Below are 20,644 nucleotides of genomic sequence, written 5' to 3' on the forward strand. Positions count from 1 at the left end.
GAAAGACAACTTCCAGAGACTTTGTGAACCTCGAGCTTGTTGCCCACGAGCTTATTTCTTCTAAAACTGCCTTATTTTCAGTAAAAATCCTCTCTACAGTCTCGAATGAGCTTTATGAAATCACGGCGCATTTTGATGACGTCAGAGCTAGTCAACCAGCCTAACCAGGAAATCACTACATGTAATTTTGTCGGAAAAGCCACAGAAATGTGGGAAATGGATGTAATTACTATAAAAATGTATTTTTAAGCCTGTATCATTTAGACAAATTTTGATTCTTAAGAAAGGAACCTTCATCTAAGTCATTCTTATTCATGTCTATGGTAAATTCAAGGGGAAATAAAAAAAAAAAAAAAAAAAAAAGGGAAAAGTAAGTGTGCATTTACTTAAACTAACAAATGCCAAGTTATTTATAAAGCTATGCCTTACTTAATATGATAAATTAGTCTTATTATAAATTATAACTATTTTTTTAATCAGAGGCTGACAGCTGGTTGGAAAATAGCATGAGTTAAAATAAGTTTACTTAAAGGAGTACAACAGGTTTCTCTAATGTATTCCTCAACTTCACGGCCCTTTCCCTCCCTATTTGCATTGTCCTCTGTAAAGCAACAACAATAAAGCATTTACACTTTTTATAATTCCCCTTACTTCTGTAACAGATGCCTACCTTCTCATACTGTGATGGTTTCACTTACAAAATGATTCACTCACATTTGAATAAAGCTTGCTGGAGTCGCCCAATTACTGACATCATCGAGGCCAGGCAGTGCAGGTACTTTTTTTTTTTTATCAGTTCCCTCCCCCAAAGTGACATCACCACAGCTGTCATCTGATTCTAACTAAAATAATAAGACCCACCTATTCTGTGATGTCATGGCTCCCTTGTCCTTCCCCCAGCCTGAGTGCTGTTCATTTTATTCAGTAGTAGTGTAGTAACACCAATGTTTGGAAACACAGAAATTTGGTATGCATACTTGTACATTCTGCACGGCAAATGATGCTTAAGTGGTGTATTGCTTTCATACTTCTCTGTTGCATTCGCACGAGATACTGCTAGTGTGCAGTGCGGGAATAGAAAGATTAAAACATTACCCTGGTATCAGAGGTGGCAGTGCAACATATTCATAGTGGCTTAACATGAGAGTAGCTCTAAGCAAGCACCTAGAATTATTCAGTGCAGCTTCCACACCTTAAGTCTGAAAATGAATTCACATACTCACATGAACAGGAGTAGCTGAATATTGATGGCTAAGGGTGTATGGGCATGTCGGGTGCTTACTACACTGCAAAACTGGTATGTAATGGTGGAGATATTTGGAAGGCATGAGCAAACACACCAGTATATTAAAGCCATAGCACCAATTGAACTGGAGGCTGGCAAATAGATTTAGTAAGGGATTTTGTCCATGCACAAATATTTCAACGGTGATTCTTTGCAGTAGCATCCATTATCTGATTCAAGGTAAGTTAACCTTGATGTCCTTTATTTAAAAAAAAATCAATAAAAATTGACTTTGTTATAAGTGACTTCTGGACACAAGAAAAAGGAAGGGGAAAATATAGCAATGTGGTTTGTATGTACAAAGACAAATCCAGGGACACTGCAAAAGTTTTTTTTTGCAAACCAACCAGTGGAGTAAAAACATATGAAGGCAAACACTGCATACCAACACACTTTGCACATGTAAATCTCACTTTTTAACAAGGTGGAAGCATGAAGTGATACCTTAACACTTAAATTAATAAAGATCTAAATTATTTAATAGTATAAATGTTTTATTCTTTAGCTCCTTGGTGCAAGACCTTACTGGATGTGATTGCAGTCAAGTAAGGCCATGGTTATAGTGCAGCAAAAAAATGTCCCCTCTAACAAAGGAAATGCTAGAGCAAAGATTAAATTACATGAGTCAAGCACCCTGCCAAACAAGAGAATTACCAGGTCAAATTACCCTCAGGACTTTGACAGCTAGGGAAGCCAAGTATTATGGGGGAGGGGAGAAGTAAATGGACTGGAATTCATTGTCTCACAAATTAGTGCCATTTAAACTAAATTAGAAAAAAAGGCAGCAGTAAACAGCACTTTGAGTGTGTTCTGTGGCATTTGCACTGTTTCTGTTTTAAGTAGTCATCCAGCAGCAGAGAATGTTACTTACACTGTTCTGTTTTACTCAGTACTTTGTACGCATGCAACATCTATGAAATGACAGGAACTTTAGGCAAACTGAGGCCTGCATGATGTAACATTTTTGAGCCAAACAATGATTTCTGGGATACTGGTTGGCATCATGGCAACCCGATTTATCCAAACCACGTCGATATGCCAGCCTCCAGGTGGTCAGAGTCTGGAATTACATATAAAAATATTTAAAATCCTGTAAATAATCCCAGAGTGCTGTTAAAGTGTAGGAAACATCATGCCATGATGTTTTAAATATGTTTTTTGAGTCTGTGGGTGCGGTACTCCTTTAAGACATGATAACATATTCTAACATAGGTGCTTATACTGTCATTTGACCTTTCACTTTAAAGATATTCATATTAATATGTTTTGATTACTATACCAACATATAGCATTTGTGTTAAAATGGCTAGTAGTTACTTTAATTGACATTTTTCACTATCAGAACGCTGCTTTTCCTAGACTTCAGACTCCTTTCTTTTGAATGCTACCTAGAATAATATGTTATAACAATGAATTTATATGCTAACTTGGTTTAAATTCCACAGAAGGTTCATGTGTTCTGTTGATGACAACAAAGAGTATTAACTAATGAACTATGACATCATATGATTCAGCAGAAGTTAAAATGCCTTGTTTTTTTTCCCCCTCTCTCAACAAGTATAGAGAATGACTTTATTGATAGAGCATTTTTTACAAATGTTTTATTATTCTAAGACATACTTTGTTATATAATTTACATGAAATATACTTATGGTATTAGCAATACTAGAGGAGTTACATTGAATATAACTCTGTTTTACAAGTTTTAAGGAATATATAATCATATATAGAGTTACTATTTTGTCTGTTTAATTTTTACATGCAATGAAGGTTATGTCTTGTTGCTGGTGTCTAAAGGTCAAATTTGAATGACAGATTGGTTTAAGCAATACCTGATGAGTTACACTGATTATATTATGCTTTACTTGTGTTACCAGATGAGTCACACTGATTACAGATCTGCTTCACTTGTTTAATGAATATGTAAATATATATAGAGTTACTATTTTATCTATCTTACATCTATGTATAGTGGAGGCTGTGTTTTGCTGCTGCTGCTGTGAGGGTTTTGATCCAAGTGACAGATGTCACTGGGACAAGGAGTTTACATCTCCAGGTGGGTAGCCACCCCATTTTCTCATAACATATATACTACATTTAATTTTCTTAATAAGTTTTCCTGACATCCATCATAATTCAAATATATATAATTGTAAGTTGCAAGAATGGTATAACACATACCATGTATCTCATACTAAAAGACAAAAACTATAATTTACATAACAAATATTTTGGAGAGGATTATATAAAATATATTCAAGATAACACACAAATCACAAGAATCCCTTACTCATTTATAAAGCTGAATGACAGAATGACACTAGAACTCTCCACAAAAGTAGTTCCAAAGAAGAAGAGACTAAAGTTCTAGGTGACATTTTATAAATATTTTATTATATTTAACATAACGCATCTAAGTGCTTATTAGTACATCTCTTCATCTGAAGTTCTGATGAAGAGTAGATCTGAGTAGATGACTTACCTTTTAACGCTTTTTTTAAAATAATAAAAAAAATATATGGATTTATTTACTGTTTCACTAGAACTTTATTCGGGTTCGTTTTGGATACTTCATTTATAAAGCTATCATGACCATAACCCTATTAAAAGAGGAAGTTTATTTAAATACTTAACTATACACAAGCCAAACGTAATAGTTTTACAAGAAACACATCTTTTAAAAGAAAATATCAACTTTTTAAATATTAATAAATATATAGTTATTGCCAGTTCTGAACATTCTAAAAAGAAAAGAGGAGTAGCAATTCTCTGGAATTAAACTCTCTCTTTACCTAGAATTATTAAATCTTATCAAGATGATAAAGGGATGTTGTGCCTGGTGACAATTAAAATAAATACAAAAATGTTCAGTTTAGTAAATAACTATTGGTTACCGGGTATTGGAACCAGTACCATTAAACAACAATTGAACCAAATTGTATCTCATATAGAGGGTAATATTATTATGGCAGGGGACTTTAATTGTGTTTTAAATGAAAAGGACTCTAGCACTTCAGGGAAAAGGAAGATAACCTCACAAGCTAAACAACTACTACAATTTATGGATACATATCATCTAAAAGATATACATGACTATAGAGACTTGAGCTCACCTCACTTTACATTCTATTCTAATAGATTCAAATCATACTCTAGAACAGATAGGTTAGTTATATCCACGCAAATAAATGATTTAATAAACACCAAGATTATGTCTTGCCCTATTTCAGATCATAATACAATTATGTTTGAGCTTAATTTAAATGATACCCCAATGACTCATATAAGAGCTGCTGTGGTAGCGTTGTCGCCTCACAGTAAGACATTGTCCTGTTCAATTCTCAGCTAGAGCATCTTCTGTGTGGAGACATGCGTGAATGGGCGTACCTTCATTGAAGGTTGTGCGTCAGGGTTGGCAACTCGGCATGTAAAAATCTACTGCCAATCATTAGTGGACCGGAGTTCCGCTGTGGCGACCACTAACCGGGAAAAGCTGAAAGACACAACAACAACAACCTGCATATATAACTCAATTAAAAAAATTTCAAACATTTTTTGAAGAAGAAACAAAAAAATTTACAAAATCCAGTCTAACATCTAACTCTCATGACATTTATGTATGGGATGCATTAAAAGCTTATTTATACGGACAAAGAAATAAATGGTACTATAACAAAAGAAAGTCCTGGGACGAAGATTTAAAAAAAATGCAAGACAAACTAGATAGATTACACCTCAAAGGTAATGACAAGTTCACTCCTGAAAATATCAGAGATGAAATAAATAAAACTAAGGAGGAATATAGTGCAATCTTACATTGTAAGACTATGATTTCCTTAGAGAAATTTAATTTCCTAGCCTATTCAATAAACCTGAAACATTTAACCAACCTTGCAAATAAAACAAAAAGAATCAACAAACATAATCATATTAAAGAAATATACTCAAGAAAAAAGAAAAAAGTTTATAATGTACATGACATAATAGATGAATTTAGACATCATTTTCACACGATTAATCAAACTTCTCAGATCATTCAACCAATAGATAAAATAAAACAATACATTAAAAAGAACTTGTATGCCAAACTCAACAAACAACAGTCAGAAATCATAAACAAACAGATCTCCTTAGCGGACATACAAACTCAAATTAATAAACTTAAATAGAACAAAGCACCAGGCAATGTTGGCATCATTCCTGAATTGTATAAAATTATGCCTAATACAGCTATTTCTTTACTACATAACATATTTCTTATAGCCCAGAATGGCATTATTTTGGCTCCATCTTGGAAATATACCTTTATTTCGCCCATTCTAAAATCTAGCAAAGATCCTAAATTATGTACCTCATATAGGCCCATAACTCTTAAATATTGACTACAAAATGTTTATGATTATACATGCTGACAGATTAAAACATTTTTTAGCCCAGTTAATTAATGATGACCAAACAGGCTTTGTAACTAATAGAAGTACATATGATAACATCAAATGGTCTCTTATTTTAATTGATTATTCACACAGAAAGAAAGAAAAAATGTCTCTGGTTAGTCTTGACATTAATTCAGCATTTGACTCAATACATTGGGATTATCTTTTCAGGCTTGTTGGCTGTTGGTGAAGCACCCACCAGGAGGAGAAAACGCTGAGAGAAGAAAGGAGCCACTTTTGAGATTTTACGTATTTTTCCTCTGTTTATTTGCTAAGTTTTTCTGCATAGCCACCTATTTTGAGCATTTTCTGGCTTGTTAAACTTGATTTCTGCATTAGTAACTGTATTTAGAGCATAACCTAGAGCTGTTTAAGGAATTTCCTGTTTGCACTTATTTTTAAAATCGTTTTTTTCTCAAAACTTGCATTTTATCTGTCTTTGGCCTAGCACTCTTGTGTGGGGTCATTTACTGCACTGTTATAACTTGTTGATACTTGTGAACCTCTGTTATCTCTGAAAAAAACAAAAAAAAAAAAAAAAAAAAAAAAATCTTGCTTTTTTCCCACTTTTCTGAGATTTAAAAAAGTTCAGTTACAGGCTTGCTGTTCTTGAAATGTTTGTAAGTTTCTGTGAGGCCATTCTTTGCTTAGGCTAAAGGGAAGTCTCTCTGTTGATCAGTGGCAGTGAAAAACATTGAGCAGCCTGTCTGCCCCTGTGGGAGTGGTTACTGACTTGAAACTGTAGTTTTATTGGCCATTTTGTGTCAATTCCAAAACTCCTTCATCTTCATCTCTTAAAACCCTCTTTTGCGCAGTTTTGCGTGGTTTTGAGCATAGTGCAACAGCGGGCAGCGCTGCCTAATTGGGTTTAAACTATTCCTTGCTCCACAAAGTCTGCTCTTCACTTTTTCCCTTAGAACTGCTCTATCTCTCAATTTAAACACCATATTCTCATTCTAAGGTCCTTCACTGGTCCAATTAAGTAATCCTACAAGTTAGCACTATTAAATCATAAGCACTACTTACTCTTATACTCTCTACGATTACCCTGTCCTCTATTCGTCCATCTTAAACTCAGTTTCCCTATATTACTCTAGCATGTCCAAAGGTCAGTCAATGGTTTCCTCTCCAGTTCAGCTGGTGAATCTGGGAATTTTGAGGCAATGTTACAACTGTCTCATGTACACGGACAACCCTCTTCTCCTCCAAACAGGTTCAAATATATGTGAGCGATGCAACTATTTAGCCAAACTGGAGGTTGAGCTCTCTCATCTCAAAACTGGTGTAACCAGTCAGGAGGAGAAGGTAACCTCACACAACACAATTCCAGTATCACATAGTCCCACCACATCAGCGAACCAAACACATAAATACAGAAAAACATACTCAGAGGCTCTAAATAAAAATCTACCTATGCAGCAGAGACCTCCAAAGCAGACATCCAAGCAAACGCTACCTCAAAACAAAACACGCACAATACATAACCCACAAAGTCAGTGTACCAAGCAGCCACAGCCCTTAAGGCTGAATAACACACCTGATACTCTTGTAATAGGTGGCTCTATTGTCAGACACACTGACATCCCGCTCAACAGGCTGAATAAAGAGAAGGTCACGGTAAGCTGCCTGTCGGGTGCTAGGATCCACCACATAACGCAAGCACTCAGGTCACTCCAAAGCAAATACAAATATGACTCAGTCATTGTACATGCTGGTGTGAATGACCTGAGACATACCTCCCTGGACTACATGAAAAGAGACATAGAGGAGCTCTCTGATCATGTAGCCCAGGCTGGTATGACCCTGACCTTGATCAGCATCTTACCCTCACCTACAATGATGCCACAGTACAAAGACAAAATGATTGATTTTAACAATTGGCTAAAATTTTGGTGTCATTCAAAGGGGATCCAGTGTCTGTCAGACTGGGCTGACATGCTCGACAAGCCACGTTGCTTCGCTAGGGACGGCTTGCACCTGTCACCACTGGGCTTTTGGATATTGGCAAAGGCTCTTGCCACCCCCATAGTGCCTTTTTTAGGCAAGGCTCAAAAGTCAAACCCACACCCATAGACAGCACAAGGAACAAGAAACTAAGGGTAATGCTGCTAAACGCCAGAAGTCTTAACCTCAAGATGCATACACTCAAAGCTTTCCTCAGTATGGAGAACATCGATATCTGTGCAGTGACAGAAACCTGGTTCAAGGCTCCAGAGGGCACCCCAGCACTACCAGGCTATACCTCATATCATGCTTTTCTGCCCCAAAACCCGGACCGAACCACAAAAGGAGGGGGAGTTTCCATATTTATCAAGGATATCCACACCTCCAGGTTAGTGGCATTGCACGCAGTATCGGAGACCATCCATGTGCAACTAACAGTGGGCAAGACTGCTTTTCAGTTTATAGCATCCTATAGACCACCCTCTCAAAGTCAGGAATCCCATTCGGCTTTCCTGAAAACATTGGAGAACATGAAGATCTCTCCGAACACCATTATATTGGGCGACTTCAACTACCCAAACATTGACTGGGAGTACTACTCAAGCCCCAGCACCTTAGCCCAAAGGTTCCTGGAAATTATAAACTCAAATGCTATGGAACAACTAGTCACCACTCCCACAAGAGGGGACAACATACTAGACCTGATCATTACCAACATGGGGACTCTATGTTCCACACCAGAAGTATATCCCTCATTGGTAAGATCAGACCATAAATTAATTTCACTGGATGTCCACATCCCAACCCCACCCCCAGCCCAGAAAACCACAGTGAAAAACTTCTCAAAAGCGAACTTCTCACTTCTCAAAACCGAAGTGGAATCCTTCAAGGTCCCAGGGCCAGTGGAAACTATGGTCCAAACTGCAGAATCCTATATAAACGCATTCTAAGGACATCTCCAGGAATGCATGGATCATGCTATCCCAAACAAAACCAAGACCCAATCATCCAAAGGCAGGCGTCCAGTCTGGTGGACCCCTGCCATAAATAAACTGTACAACAGAAGGAGGAAGCTACTACATGATAGAGCAAAATCCCTATTAGGGAAGGCATCTCTGATCAGTACTAGCAAAAAAATTATGATCCCTCATAAAATCCTCCAAGGCCAGCTTCGAGAGAAAAATTGCACAGGACACCAAAGACAATCATAAGGCTTTTTTCAGGTATGTTAGAAACCTGGGATGCAACTCCCAGACTTGTTTTGAGTTGATTCTAAATAACAAAAAATACACTGAACCCACAGACATTGCCAATATCCTGGCAGACAGGTTCAGTGCAAACTTCTCCACCCCCCCCCAAAAGAGCAAGTATCTATCCCGGCAGAGGGCTGCCTCCCAAACATCTCTGATGCTCAGGTGAAGGCTGCCCTCTCCAAAGCAAAAAACACTGCTTCCATGGGACCAGATGGCGTCCCAGGTTGCGTCCTACATGAACTCCAAGAGGAACTAATCCCTCAAATAAAACAGCTATACAATCTCAGCCTCACTACAGGATATGTGCCCACAGAATGGCGTACAGCAACAGTGGTCCCACTCCACAAAGGTGGAGCCTCTACTGACCCTGGAAACTATCACCCCATAAGCCTGACTAGCTTAGTCTGCAAGGCTATGGAGAGGATCATCATGGAGCTCATAAACAAAGACATTGGGGACCTACAGACACTAGATCCTACCCAGTTCGGCTTTGTCAAGGGCAGATCCTGCCTTTTGAACCTGGTTGACTTCTTCGAAACAGTCACCAAAGCCATAGATGAAGAGAAGGTAGTCCACACAGCCTATCTGGACCTTGCAAAGGCATTTGACACAATACCCCACTCGGGCATCATAGATAAGCTATCCAGCTTAAATATAAACCGCTATGTCACAAGATGGGTCGCAAACTGGCTCAAAGACAGAACCCACTGAGTGAGAGTTGCTGGTTCCATGTCCGACTCAAAACCGGTCACAAGTGGCATCCCACAGGATTCTGTCCTGGGACCACTCTTGTTCGGTATATACTTTTCCGAGGTACAGGCAAATGTTGGAGGACTATGGCTCACTAAGTTCGCAGACGACTGCAAACTGGGCGCCATAATCAACTCTCCAGCTGACACAAACATCCTTCAAAAAGGTATCACAGAGACAGATAACTGGTGCCAGTGCCATGGTTTAAAGCTAAATGCCAAAAAATGTATAGTCATACCCTTTGGCAAAAACAATGTGCCCACAAATTACCACATAGGCGGAAACCCATTAAGTACAGAGAAAGTTATTAGGGACCTGGGGACCCAAGTTGATAGCAATCTCTCCTTTGAAAACCACATTGCCAAAGTGGTTAGAAAGACCTTCTACATAGCCCACCTCATTACGAAGGGTTTCACATCTAGATCAAGAGAGGTAATCGTGCCCCTTTATTCATCCCTCATCAGGCCCATCATAGAATACAATGCCCCTTTTGGGATGTACCTTACGCGACACCTGCAGCAATTAGAAAGACCCCAAAAGTATCTCACCAAGAGGATCAAGAGTCTCAAACAGATGCCATATGCTGCTGGGTTAAAAAAACTCCAGCTCTACTCAGTTGCATACGCCTACTTCGAGGCGATCTATGCCTGACATACAAAGCTATGTCAAATCCAGAATTAATGGACATGCTCCACCTCAGTAAATCTAAATCCCTTAGAGCCACACGCTCGAGGGACTTGAACCTCAGCACAGAAATAAATAGAACTTGCTGGAGGGACAGGTTCATAACCCAGAGGCTCCCTTCACTCTGGAATAGAATTCCAGTTCATGTGAGGCAGAGCACCTCACTGAATCTCTTCAAGAAAAATCTCGATAGGTGGATGGGGGATCGTAGGTTTGTCCCAGGGATTACTCCCATGTCACTATTAGACAGAGGCACAGTAAACTAAACCTTAAAAAGGGCACAGTATACTCAAATCAAGGGGTGGCGTAAGCCATACAGAATCAGGCTAGGCTTATAATTGCCCCAGGGCAGATAGCCTAGTATGAACCTATGAACCTATGAACATTATTACAATGCTTAAACTTTTCAGATAAGTTTATTAATCTACTATTACACCTTCATAAAGGCACTCTGGCTTATATCAAGATTGGATCATACACATCGACTCAAATACCGATCACTAAAGGAACAAAACAAGGCTGTCCCTTATCTCCCTTACTGTTTACTTTCATAATGGAACCCTGGGCTAATGATATATGAGGAAATAAAAACATAGAAGGTTTGGAAATTAGTGACAAAATAACTTCTAAATTCAGTTATTTGCTGATGATGTGCTCATCACTACTAAAGGAGATAATTCCTCCATAACAGCCTTATTTGAAGCTGTTAACACATTTCAATTTATATCTGGACTGACATTCAATGCTAATAAAACTAAGATCCTACCTATCTATTTAAACAATAATAAGAGAAACATTAACAAAGACACTAACAAATACATCACAGATCAAATTACATATTTAGGCATCATTCTTGCTAAAGATATTAAATCACAAAACTAAATTATAATACATGTTATGTAAATATTCAAACTCTATTAACAAAATGGAATACAATTATATTTACAACTGAGGAAAGGTTAACTATCATTAAAATGATAATCCTTCCTAAAATTCTCTATATTATACAATCTATTTTAATACTTCCCAATAAAGTTTTCATTAACAAGATCAGTTCTCTGTTATTAAAGTTTTTTTGGTTTCCCAGGAAACCTAGAATAGCACTCAAATACCACCTTTATAGCTGGAACAAAGGGGGCATAGCTTTTCCTGATTTGAACCTTTATTCTAATGCAGCTATTATTAGATCCACAGCACAACTTTTAGATACATCATATCAGGCCAAATGGAAAATATTTTGGGAATCCTCAGCTATGCTATTAATATCGAAACCACAACCTTACAAATTAGAATTAATAAACAATTCAATACTATGGATACTTAAAGATTACTTCATGTTACACAGCATACCCAAATATTCATTTAGCTACTTGCATAATATATTAATAAACTTTAGAAATGTTATATTTAAACACACAAGATACAAGGAATTTTTCTTTACAATTTTCCCGATAGCCTTTACTCAAGAATCCTTACAATCCTTAGAAATAGATAAAATTATCTTTCTTAAACAAAAAGGTCTTTTGTATTGGTTCCAACTAATCACGGATGAAAGGGTTAAGGATGTAGATCAGACAATAAGTAAATATAAGTTAGGCATATCCCTTTGGCTTAACATACAATCCCTAAGATTATTTTTGCAAAATAAGATAGACCTGATTACTCCTGCTAATAAACAGGTCACTAGTATACTACTAGTTCTTTTTTTTTTAATTCAGTTATTCAACATAAGCAAACTTATTCAGACAAAATGGCATTGATATACAGACTTATTAGAGAAGAAACATATTGTTGTCCAGCTAATTTCTGGAACCATTTTCATATAACAAATAACACACTTCCAAGGGATCTAGATAAAACAATATATATTAGAATCTGCAGGGAAAACAACACTTTCACTTAAATGGAAAATATATTCCTGGAGATTTTTATATGGATCATTCTACACTCCTCAACTAATGAATAAAATTAATAGTAAACTAAATATATGTAACAGATATAAGTCTAATATAAACACTGATTGGACCCATATGTTTTATGACTGCCCTGCTTTAAGTGTATTTTGGGAAAACATTAAAGAACTCCTAGAAGCAATATTCACAGATAATTTTATTTTGACCAAATCATTAGTACTCTTCAACACACCCATACCTGGTTGTGTAAAAAAAGTCAAACATTCCTTACTTTGGGCAATACTGGCAGTAGCCAGGAAAACTATAACAAGGAACTGGACATCTGAATTCCCTCCTTCCTATAATGATTTTAAGAAAATTCTAATGGAAGTTTGTCAATTGAAGATTGCAACTATGACATCTAGAACATCTAGAAAAACTTATAACTATCATATATGGGTTAATCTACAGAATTTGTTGAAAAAAGATTGACAACGATAACATATAAATTAAATTTCAACCTCTCTATGTGTTATATATATGGAAAAATCAAATACTAGTCAACATAATGATATTCCAAGGATGTCTTTGTAAATAGTTTTAGTAATTTCATTTTATTTGTTAAACATTGTTTTGTGAATGCCTATGTGAACATCTTTTGAATTGTAAATATTTTTATGTTAAAAGAATATGTAATTGTTTATACTTATCTCTTTAAAATCAATAAAATTGTTTTTTTTAAAAGAATGTGGTAAACTTCTTTAAAAGTTTTTGAAAACCATTCATTGATTAATTAATTGTTAATATTTGATAGGTAGGCTGTGTCATGTGTTTTGAGTTTTTAAATATAAAAGATGTTAGGTCTTATTATGAATTTTACTAACACTGAAGAAGGACGTATCTGTCTGAAAGCTTTGTTGTTTTATTAAAAAGGTTTATACAACGCTGTGGTACTTGCTTTTTTCTTATTTGTTTGCCAGTTCCACTTCATCATTTGGTTCACTTTTTTTCTTTTTGACTGTGTCATTCTAAGGGAATCCAGTATCTGTTTGCCTGGGATGACATGATCAACACACTTCGATGCTTTGCCAGAGATGGCCTGCATCTGTCACCCCTGGGATTCCGGATACTGGCCAAGGCCCTTGCCAATCCTATAGTGCCTTTTTTAGGCAATGTCCAGAAGACCAAATTACCACCATAACAATTACAAGCAAATGCAATCTGAAGGTTATGCTACTCAATGCTAGAAGTCTAAATCTCAAGATGCATTTGTTCAAAGCAATCCTTAAAATGGAGAACATCAACATTTGTGCAGTAACTGAGACCTGGTTCATGGCTTCTGAAAGCACCCCTGTGCTACCAGGCTATAATTCATACCACACCCTTTGGCCCCAAAATGTTGACCGAAGCCCTAAGGGTGATGGTGTCTACATACTCATAAAGGATATGCACACCTCCAGGCTAGTAGCTCAACACAACGCATCAGACAAACTCCAGGTATAACTAACACTGGGTAAGACTGCAATACAGATTGTTGTCTGCTATAGATCCCCCACCATGTCCCAAGAGTCCCAATCCACATTCCTAAGAACCCTGAAAAATATTAAGGTCCAACCCAACACACTCATACTGGGTGACTTTAACTACCCCTCCATTAACTGGGAAAACTACTCAAGTACCAGCAGACTTGCTCAGTATTTTCTGGAATTCATTAATTCCAATGCCCTGGAGCAGCTCATTCTTACCCACACTAGAGGTAACAACATCCTCGATCTGGTTATGACAAATATGGGCAACCATTGCTCTACACCAATTGTCAACTCCTCCCTGGTCAGATCTGATCAAAATCTAATCACCGTGGCTATTCACATCCCACTCACACCCCCTGCAAAGGTAACCACCATAAAATACTTTTCCAAAGCTAACTTTGGGTTCCTAAAAACTGAGGTGGCCAACTTCATGATGCCCATGATACTCAAATGCATGGAATGGGTCACACCCAATAGAACCAAGACCCTCTTTTCCAAAAAAAGGAAGCCTATCTGGTGATCTAATGCCATAAGCAAACTCTACAACAGAAGGAAGAAACTGCTGGAGAATAAGGCAAAGTCCCAAGACTTGAAAAACTTCCTTGTAAGCCTCAACAAAAAGCTGAGATCCCTCATCAATCCCCTAAAGCTACCTACAAAAACAAAACTGCAGCAGATACTAAAGACAACCACAAGGCCTTCTATAGTTATGTCAGAAATCTACAAGGCAACGCTCAGATCAGCTCTGAACTACTACACAATGGTAACTTCTATACTGAGCCAACAGACATTGCCAATGTACTGGCCGACAGATTCAGTGTCAACTTCACCCCCCCTCTCACCCCCTAAAGGGCCAATCACAATACTAGAGGAATGTCTAGTACCCAATATTACAGCTGCACAGGTTAAAATCGCTCTGTTCAAGGCCATGAATATAGCATCCATGAGACCTGACAATTTCCCTGGCTGTGTTCTACATGAATTACAAAATGAATTAGCACTACACCTGTGTGCCCTGTTCAATCACAGCCTCCCTTCAGGCTTTGTCCCCACTGAATGGTGCACTGCTACAGTCATCCCACTCCAAAAAGGGGATGTGACTATAGACCCTGGGAACTACTGTCCCATTAGCTAGATGAGTCTGGTATGTAAGGCTATGGAGCGCATCATTATGGACCAAATAAATTAGGACATAGGGAATCTCTAGACTTTAGACCCCACCCAGTTTGGATTTGTGAAGGGTAGATCATGTCTGCTTAATCTGGTAAACTTCTTTGAGTCTGTCACCAAAGCTGTGGAGAAAGGCAAGATAGTTCACACAGCCTACCTCGATCTGGCCAAGCCATTCGATATAATTCCTCACTCAGGAATCATCGATAAACTCACTAAACTAAGCATCAATCCCTATGTCACAAGGTGGGTTGCAAACTGGCTCACTGATAGTACCCACACTGTGAAAGTAACAGACTCCAAGATAGACTACCGACCAGTCATGAGTGGAGTCCCACAGGGATTGGTCCTGGGTCCTCTCCTGTTAGGCATCTACTTTTCTGAAGTTTAGGCCAAAACCAAGGGACTCCAGCTGACCAAGTTCGCAGACAATTGCAAACTTGTTGCCATTATTAGCTCTCCAAATGATGTTGACATTCTACAGAAAGTGTTAGAACCATGGCCTTAAGCTCAATACCAAAAAATGCATCATCATTCCTTTTTGGAAGAACACGGTACCCATGAATTACCACATCAATGGTAGTCCACTGAACACCGAAGGTGTTATAAGAGACCTGGGAACACAAGTGGATAGCAACCTCTACTTTAAATTACATTGCCACCGTGGTCAGAAAATCCTTCTATGTGGCACATATCATTTCAAAGGGTTTTGCATCAAGGAAGAAAGAGGTCATTGTCTCTGTCTACTCTTCTCTCATTAGACCCATTTTTGAGTACAATGCCCCATTTGGCATGTACCTCACTAGACATATGCAACAACTAAAAAGACCACAAAAATACCTCACCAAGAGGATCCTAGGCCTTAAACGCTTGTCCTATGTGGATAGACTAAAAAAACTCCAGCTTTTCTCAGTATCATATCGCTTACTTAGAGATGATCTCTGCTTAATCTACAAAGCCATGTCAGACCCAGCACGGTTAAATATGCTACATCTAAAGAAATCCCAGTTCCTCCAGGGCACACACTCCGGAGACTTCAATCTCATTATCACAATCAACAGAACTTGCTGAAGGGACAGGTTTCTAACCCAGAGACTGCCCATGCTCTTGAATAGACTTCCCTTGCATGTCAAGCAGAGCACCTCACTGGCCGTTTTCAGGAGAAATCTTGACGAGTGGATGGGAAATAGAAAAATCACCCCGGGGATCATTTCAGTGGCCCTGACTATTGATTGTGACATCAACATCACAGTTATGAGAATGTGGCACTGCAAGAGACAAAATTAACATTTTTATCTGCGTGTGTGTGTGCGTGTGTGTGTGTGTGTGTGTGTGTGTGTGTGTGTGTGTGTGTGTGTGTGTGTGTGTGTGTGTGTGTGTGTGTGTATGTGTGTGTGTGTGTTGCCATATAGTATTTCAAGGACAATAATTTGCCTTTTACAGGACTGGCCTGATACAATCCACAACACGAATGTACATATAAAACATCATATTTGCAGATGTTGAAAAAAGCAACCAGATAATATAACTTAGCAACTGCAGCAATATGAAGTGTGCAAGATTTTTTAACACCGACTTTAGAAAACATCTTCTATTTTTTGTTAACTAAAAGCCTGGTACTGTTTTATTTCCTAATCTTTGAAAACACTGAAACATTTGATTAAGTTCTTCTTGTGTTCCTTACTGAGATGCACATTGTGTGCACCTTGCTGCCTTACCTGCACAGATGGGTGGTACGTCATAATTGCTCCATTTTCCATCCTTCTGGCACACTGCTACACTTTGCTCAGGTGAATGTATGGCGTAACCTTCGTTGCAGGTGTAGACAGCTTTTGAGCCAAAAGTGCATTCCCTGGCAAAGACAGTTCCATTTCCTGGAGGTCTTGGAAATCCACAGAAAGTGGCTTTAATAAAAAATAAAGAAAGGAAAATAAGAGAAAACTTTATTATTTCAAAAAAAAATGTATGTGAATCATCAATGAAGGGAAACAGTCATATACTACATAACTAGAATGTCAATATTGGAGAACCAATATGTTTTGTCTAGAGTGTGGTACAAAAATCTGAACATCCTTTCCATAACTAAAGTCATTAAACATAGGCCATTTACTATTAAAAAATGAACAAATATTATAATACTTTGTAGACACACTTTTTAAAAAGCCTGTGTGCTAATTTGCCAGTCCAGATTCACGGAAAACATTACTGAAACAGATTTCAAGGCATGGAAATACATGTCTTTTCACTTCAGGGAAAATTGTGACAGCAGTTTAAATAAATTTCACCTGGAAAAGTTCCAAAGCTTGTTTACTAAGTTATGGAAATATACTAGTGTGCAACACGGAGTGTGAGAAAGCTAAGATGTGCATGTGTATGAGTAGGCTATTGCAAACGTGCTTACCGTTTAGGAATAAATCATTTACGTTTTATGGTTCTCCTGCCACTTGGTTATTTCACTGCTATAATTTTTCTTATTTTGTTTGGACTTATTCTCTTTAGCAGTGTCTTATTTATCCTGAGGGGTGCTACTTTTGTTGTTACTTAAGGTATTGTCTAGAAGTTTTGTTCACAGGACTAAGAGTTACGAGCTGCAAATAGGTATCTTCCAACAGCAATATGTTTTCTTGCTTACTGTGTGACTAAGCAAATCATTTAACAATACAGTGCTCCTTGGACTTGTGTCTACTGAGTTTATCCAGTTTATAAATAAATAAGAAAAAATAATTTAGAAAAGTATTGCAAGATACAACCAGGTCAAAGAGCAATTATATTGCTCTGAAGAAGAAGGCTACGTGTCTAGGTCTGTTAAGTGGTATACACATACTGAAGATGTGTTGTCTGATTCAGCAGTGCAAATGAGCAGGATGCCAATTGAGTCATTAACAATTGCTAAAAAAGCACATTATACTATATAACTGAGGAAAAATGACGTAGCACAGGGACTGTACAGCAGCACAAATATTTTTATATTGCCATGGAAACTTTGACATCCATCAGTGCCATTTCTATAGCTCTTTGGCGCTCTGTATCCATTGCTAGTGAGTTATGACTACCAAGCTGCTGAAGAAAATGTGGAAGATGAGTTCCATTTTTATGACAACAGTGTCAGAAGTGGAATTCCCTGCACTTCTGTCCAATTTCAGTTTAATATTTGATCCTCCATGCTTGGTACTTACAAACTGAAAAAAATTGCCACAACTCAGACATTTGACAAGATGTATATACTTTTTCATATCCTGGGAAATTTAGCAGCTGTTGAAAAACAGTCCAATTTGAGGCTTCCATTAAACTATTAAAATGGTTTAAAGGATTCCTACTTTTGTCTAGCCTTATGACCTAAATTGTCAAAAGGAGTATTTGGCACTTTGATGCAACATACCACAAGAACTGTAAAGTTCTGATAATACTTTTAGTGAGTATTACTGAAGTTTTTGACTTGTCAGTGGATTTAAGTCCTTTGTGTGTACAAGAATTGTTTTAGTAATAAAGGTGCACTGTCAAATATGACTGAAGGCAAATTTGCTCCCCCACCTCAGCTGGGAGGCATCCATGGTCACTATGGCCTTGGGCTGAGAGGGAACAAAAGGTCAGCCCATAAAGATCTCTTCTGACTCCATTCACCAAGATAGATCTTCCTTGTAAGTTTCCGTTATTAAGATCAGATGACTTAACAAATGAGTAATGGTGGACCATTGTGAGGCTTGAAGCCATTGAAGTATTCTCATGTGAAACTGTGTCATGGGAACTAGGGTGATAGCTGCTGCCATGGAACCCAGGGTTTGAAGAACAAGAACAGTGGGCACTTTTCATTTTGGTAAAATGGATTGGACTTGGTATCTTATCTTTTGTAGTCTGTGAAGGGGTAGAGAGGCTATGCAGGAGACTGCATCCAGTCATGACCTGATGTACTCCAAGTCTTGAGTGGGGCACAGCTAAGATTTCTCGTAGTTCACTGTGATGCCTAGGGACTTGAAGAGATGTATGATGAATTCTATGTTTTGTGTCAGTAAATGCCTGGTGGGGGTGGTGACGAGCCAGTTGTCTAAATAAAAAAACACCCAGAATTCGTTTAATCTCATGTAGGCCGTGATGGCTGCAATACATTTGTTGAACACCCTGAGGGTGATGGCGAAACCAAATGACAGTGCTCTGAACTGGTAATGACTGGCTCCTAGCCGAAAGTGGAGGAACCTTCTTGAGCGCTTGTCTATTCTTATGTGATAATATGCATCCTGAAGGTCTGTAGAGCACATCCAATCATCTTTCTCTAGAAAGGGAAGAATACACTGAACCATGACCATCCAGAACATTGACTGCTGGACAAACTTGTTTAGAAGGCTGAGATCTAGTACTGGCCTCCAGTCCCCCATCTTTTTTGGCACTAAGAAGAATCTTGAGTAAAACTTGGATTCTAACTGGTCTGGTGGGACTTCTTGGATGACTCTTTTTTGCAGCAGCCTTTGTATTTCTTTGGTGGCTTGATTCCTTTGATGGGGTGGAACAGCAGGGATTTTTCTTCAAAAATGTGAAATTAGGTTGAAGGGGATACTGTAGCCTCTAGCAATGATTTTCTGCACCCAAGAATCAGATGTTATTTGTCATCAGGCTGACAGGTGCAGAGGAAGTCTTCCCCCGACTGCTTCAAGAGGTAAGCAATCAGGCCTCCTTTCAGGAGTGCTGGTAGGGCTGTCCAGAGAAGGAATCTCTGGACTCCTGGTTTCGTGGGCCACCTCTGCCTTGGGGTTGGCGTCTTCCATTTGAGCTCCCCCCCTCTGACACGAGGGGAGCTGGTGCCACGTGTGTCATGGAAAGGTCCCTTGGATTTCTTGAACTACCTACTCCTCTGATTCCTGGAGAAGGATTGTTGAGGGGTGGAAAAATGAATGCCCATGGCAGACAGGGTCTTATCATCCTTTTCACACCTGGCTAATGTGTTATTTACTTTAGGGCCAAACAGGGAAGATCTGTCAATTGAAGCATTGACAAAGGAAGACCTGAAGGGCTCTGTAAAGTCACACAAGGGCATCCAGGAGTGTTGCCTGATGGCAATGCTGGAACCCGCTGCTCTGGTCGTCCCTTTGGTTGTATGGGTGATGAGTCACATGGACGAGTTTGATATAGACTCCAGCATGGCTAGCTGTGAAGAGACCTTATCTTGTCCCTCATTGGACACAGCCACAGCTAGAGTTTCTGATAATTCCTTAATCAGGTCTCACTGGAGTCTAGTAAAGTGTGCCATCAAGTTCAAGGACCTAAGAGCGAAAGTTGATGAAGCATAAACCTGCTTTCCAAGCCTGTCCATTGTCCTAGACTCCATGCTAGGATGATGAATAGAAGGACTCTCTTTATCTAGTTCCTTTTTGTGGCAGTCACCACCACCATGGCATTACTGGCAAACCTTTCAGCCAATATCGGTGGTCTTCTGGTGGTGATAATATTTTATCAGGTCTCCTGGGAATGGGCTCTATGACATCAGAAGTCTTCCAAACCTGCTGCGTGATTAGCTTGATGAGGTTGTCAGCGGGTGGGGACACCCAGGAGGTACATGGTCAGGCACCGAAGGCTTGCACATACATGGTTTCCTCCAAGGATGGATTTTGGGACTTCCAGTTATCCCTCTGTTTCAGAATTTCTAGGATGTGTCCAAGGGAAACATCTTCAGGGGGTAAACATGGGGAACTCTCCCCTTCATCAAAATCCA

At 38.5% G+C, this 20,644-nt stretch overlaps 1 protein-coding gene across 1 annotated transcript in view; it reads right to left on the bottom strand.

The window, feature by feature from the left end:
- LOC122792225 (CUB and sushi domain-containing protein 1-like) overlaps positions 1-20,644 on the bottom strand; it is a 3,080,606-nt gene that overhangs the window by 700,920 nt on the left and 2,359,042 nt on the right. Inside the window, exon 45 of the mRNA XM_044059969.1 lies at positions 16,662-16,847. Within this exon, the coding sequence (XP_043915904.1) occupies positions 16,662-16,847 (186 nt within the window). The remainder of the gene's footprint in view (positions 1-16,661; positions 16,848-20,644) is intronic.

This window comes from Protopterus annectens, chromosome 1.part2 (assembly GCF_019279795.1).
Source record: "Protopterus annectens isolate FY-2018-M chromosome 1.part2, PAN1.0, whole genome shotgun sequence".
NCBI classification, from domain to species: domain Eukaryota; kingdom Metazoa; phylum Chordata; order Ceratodontiformes; family Protopteridae; genus Protopterus; species Protopterus annectens.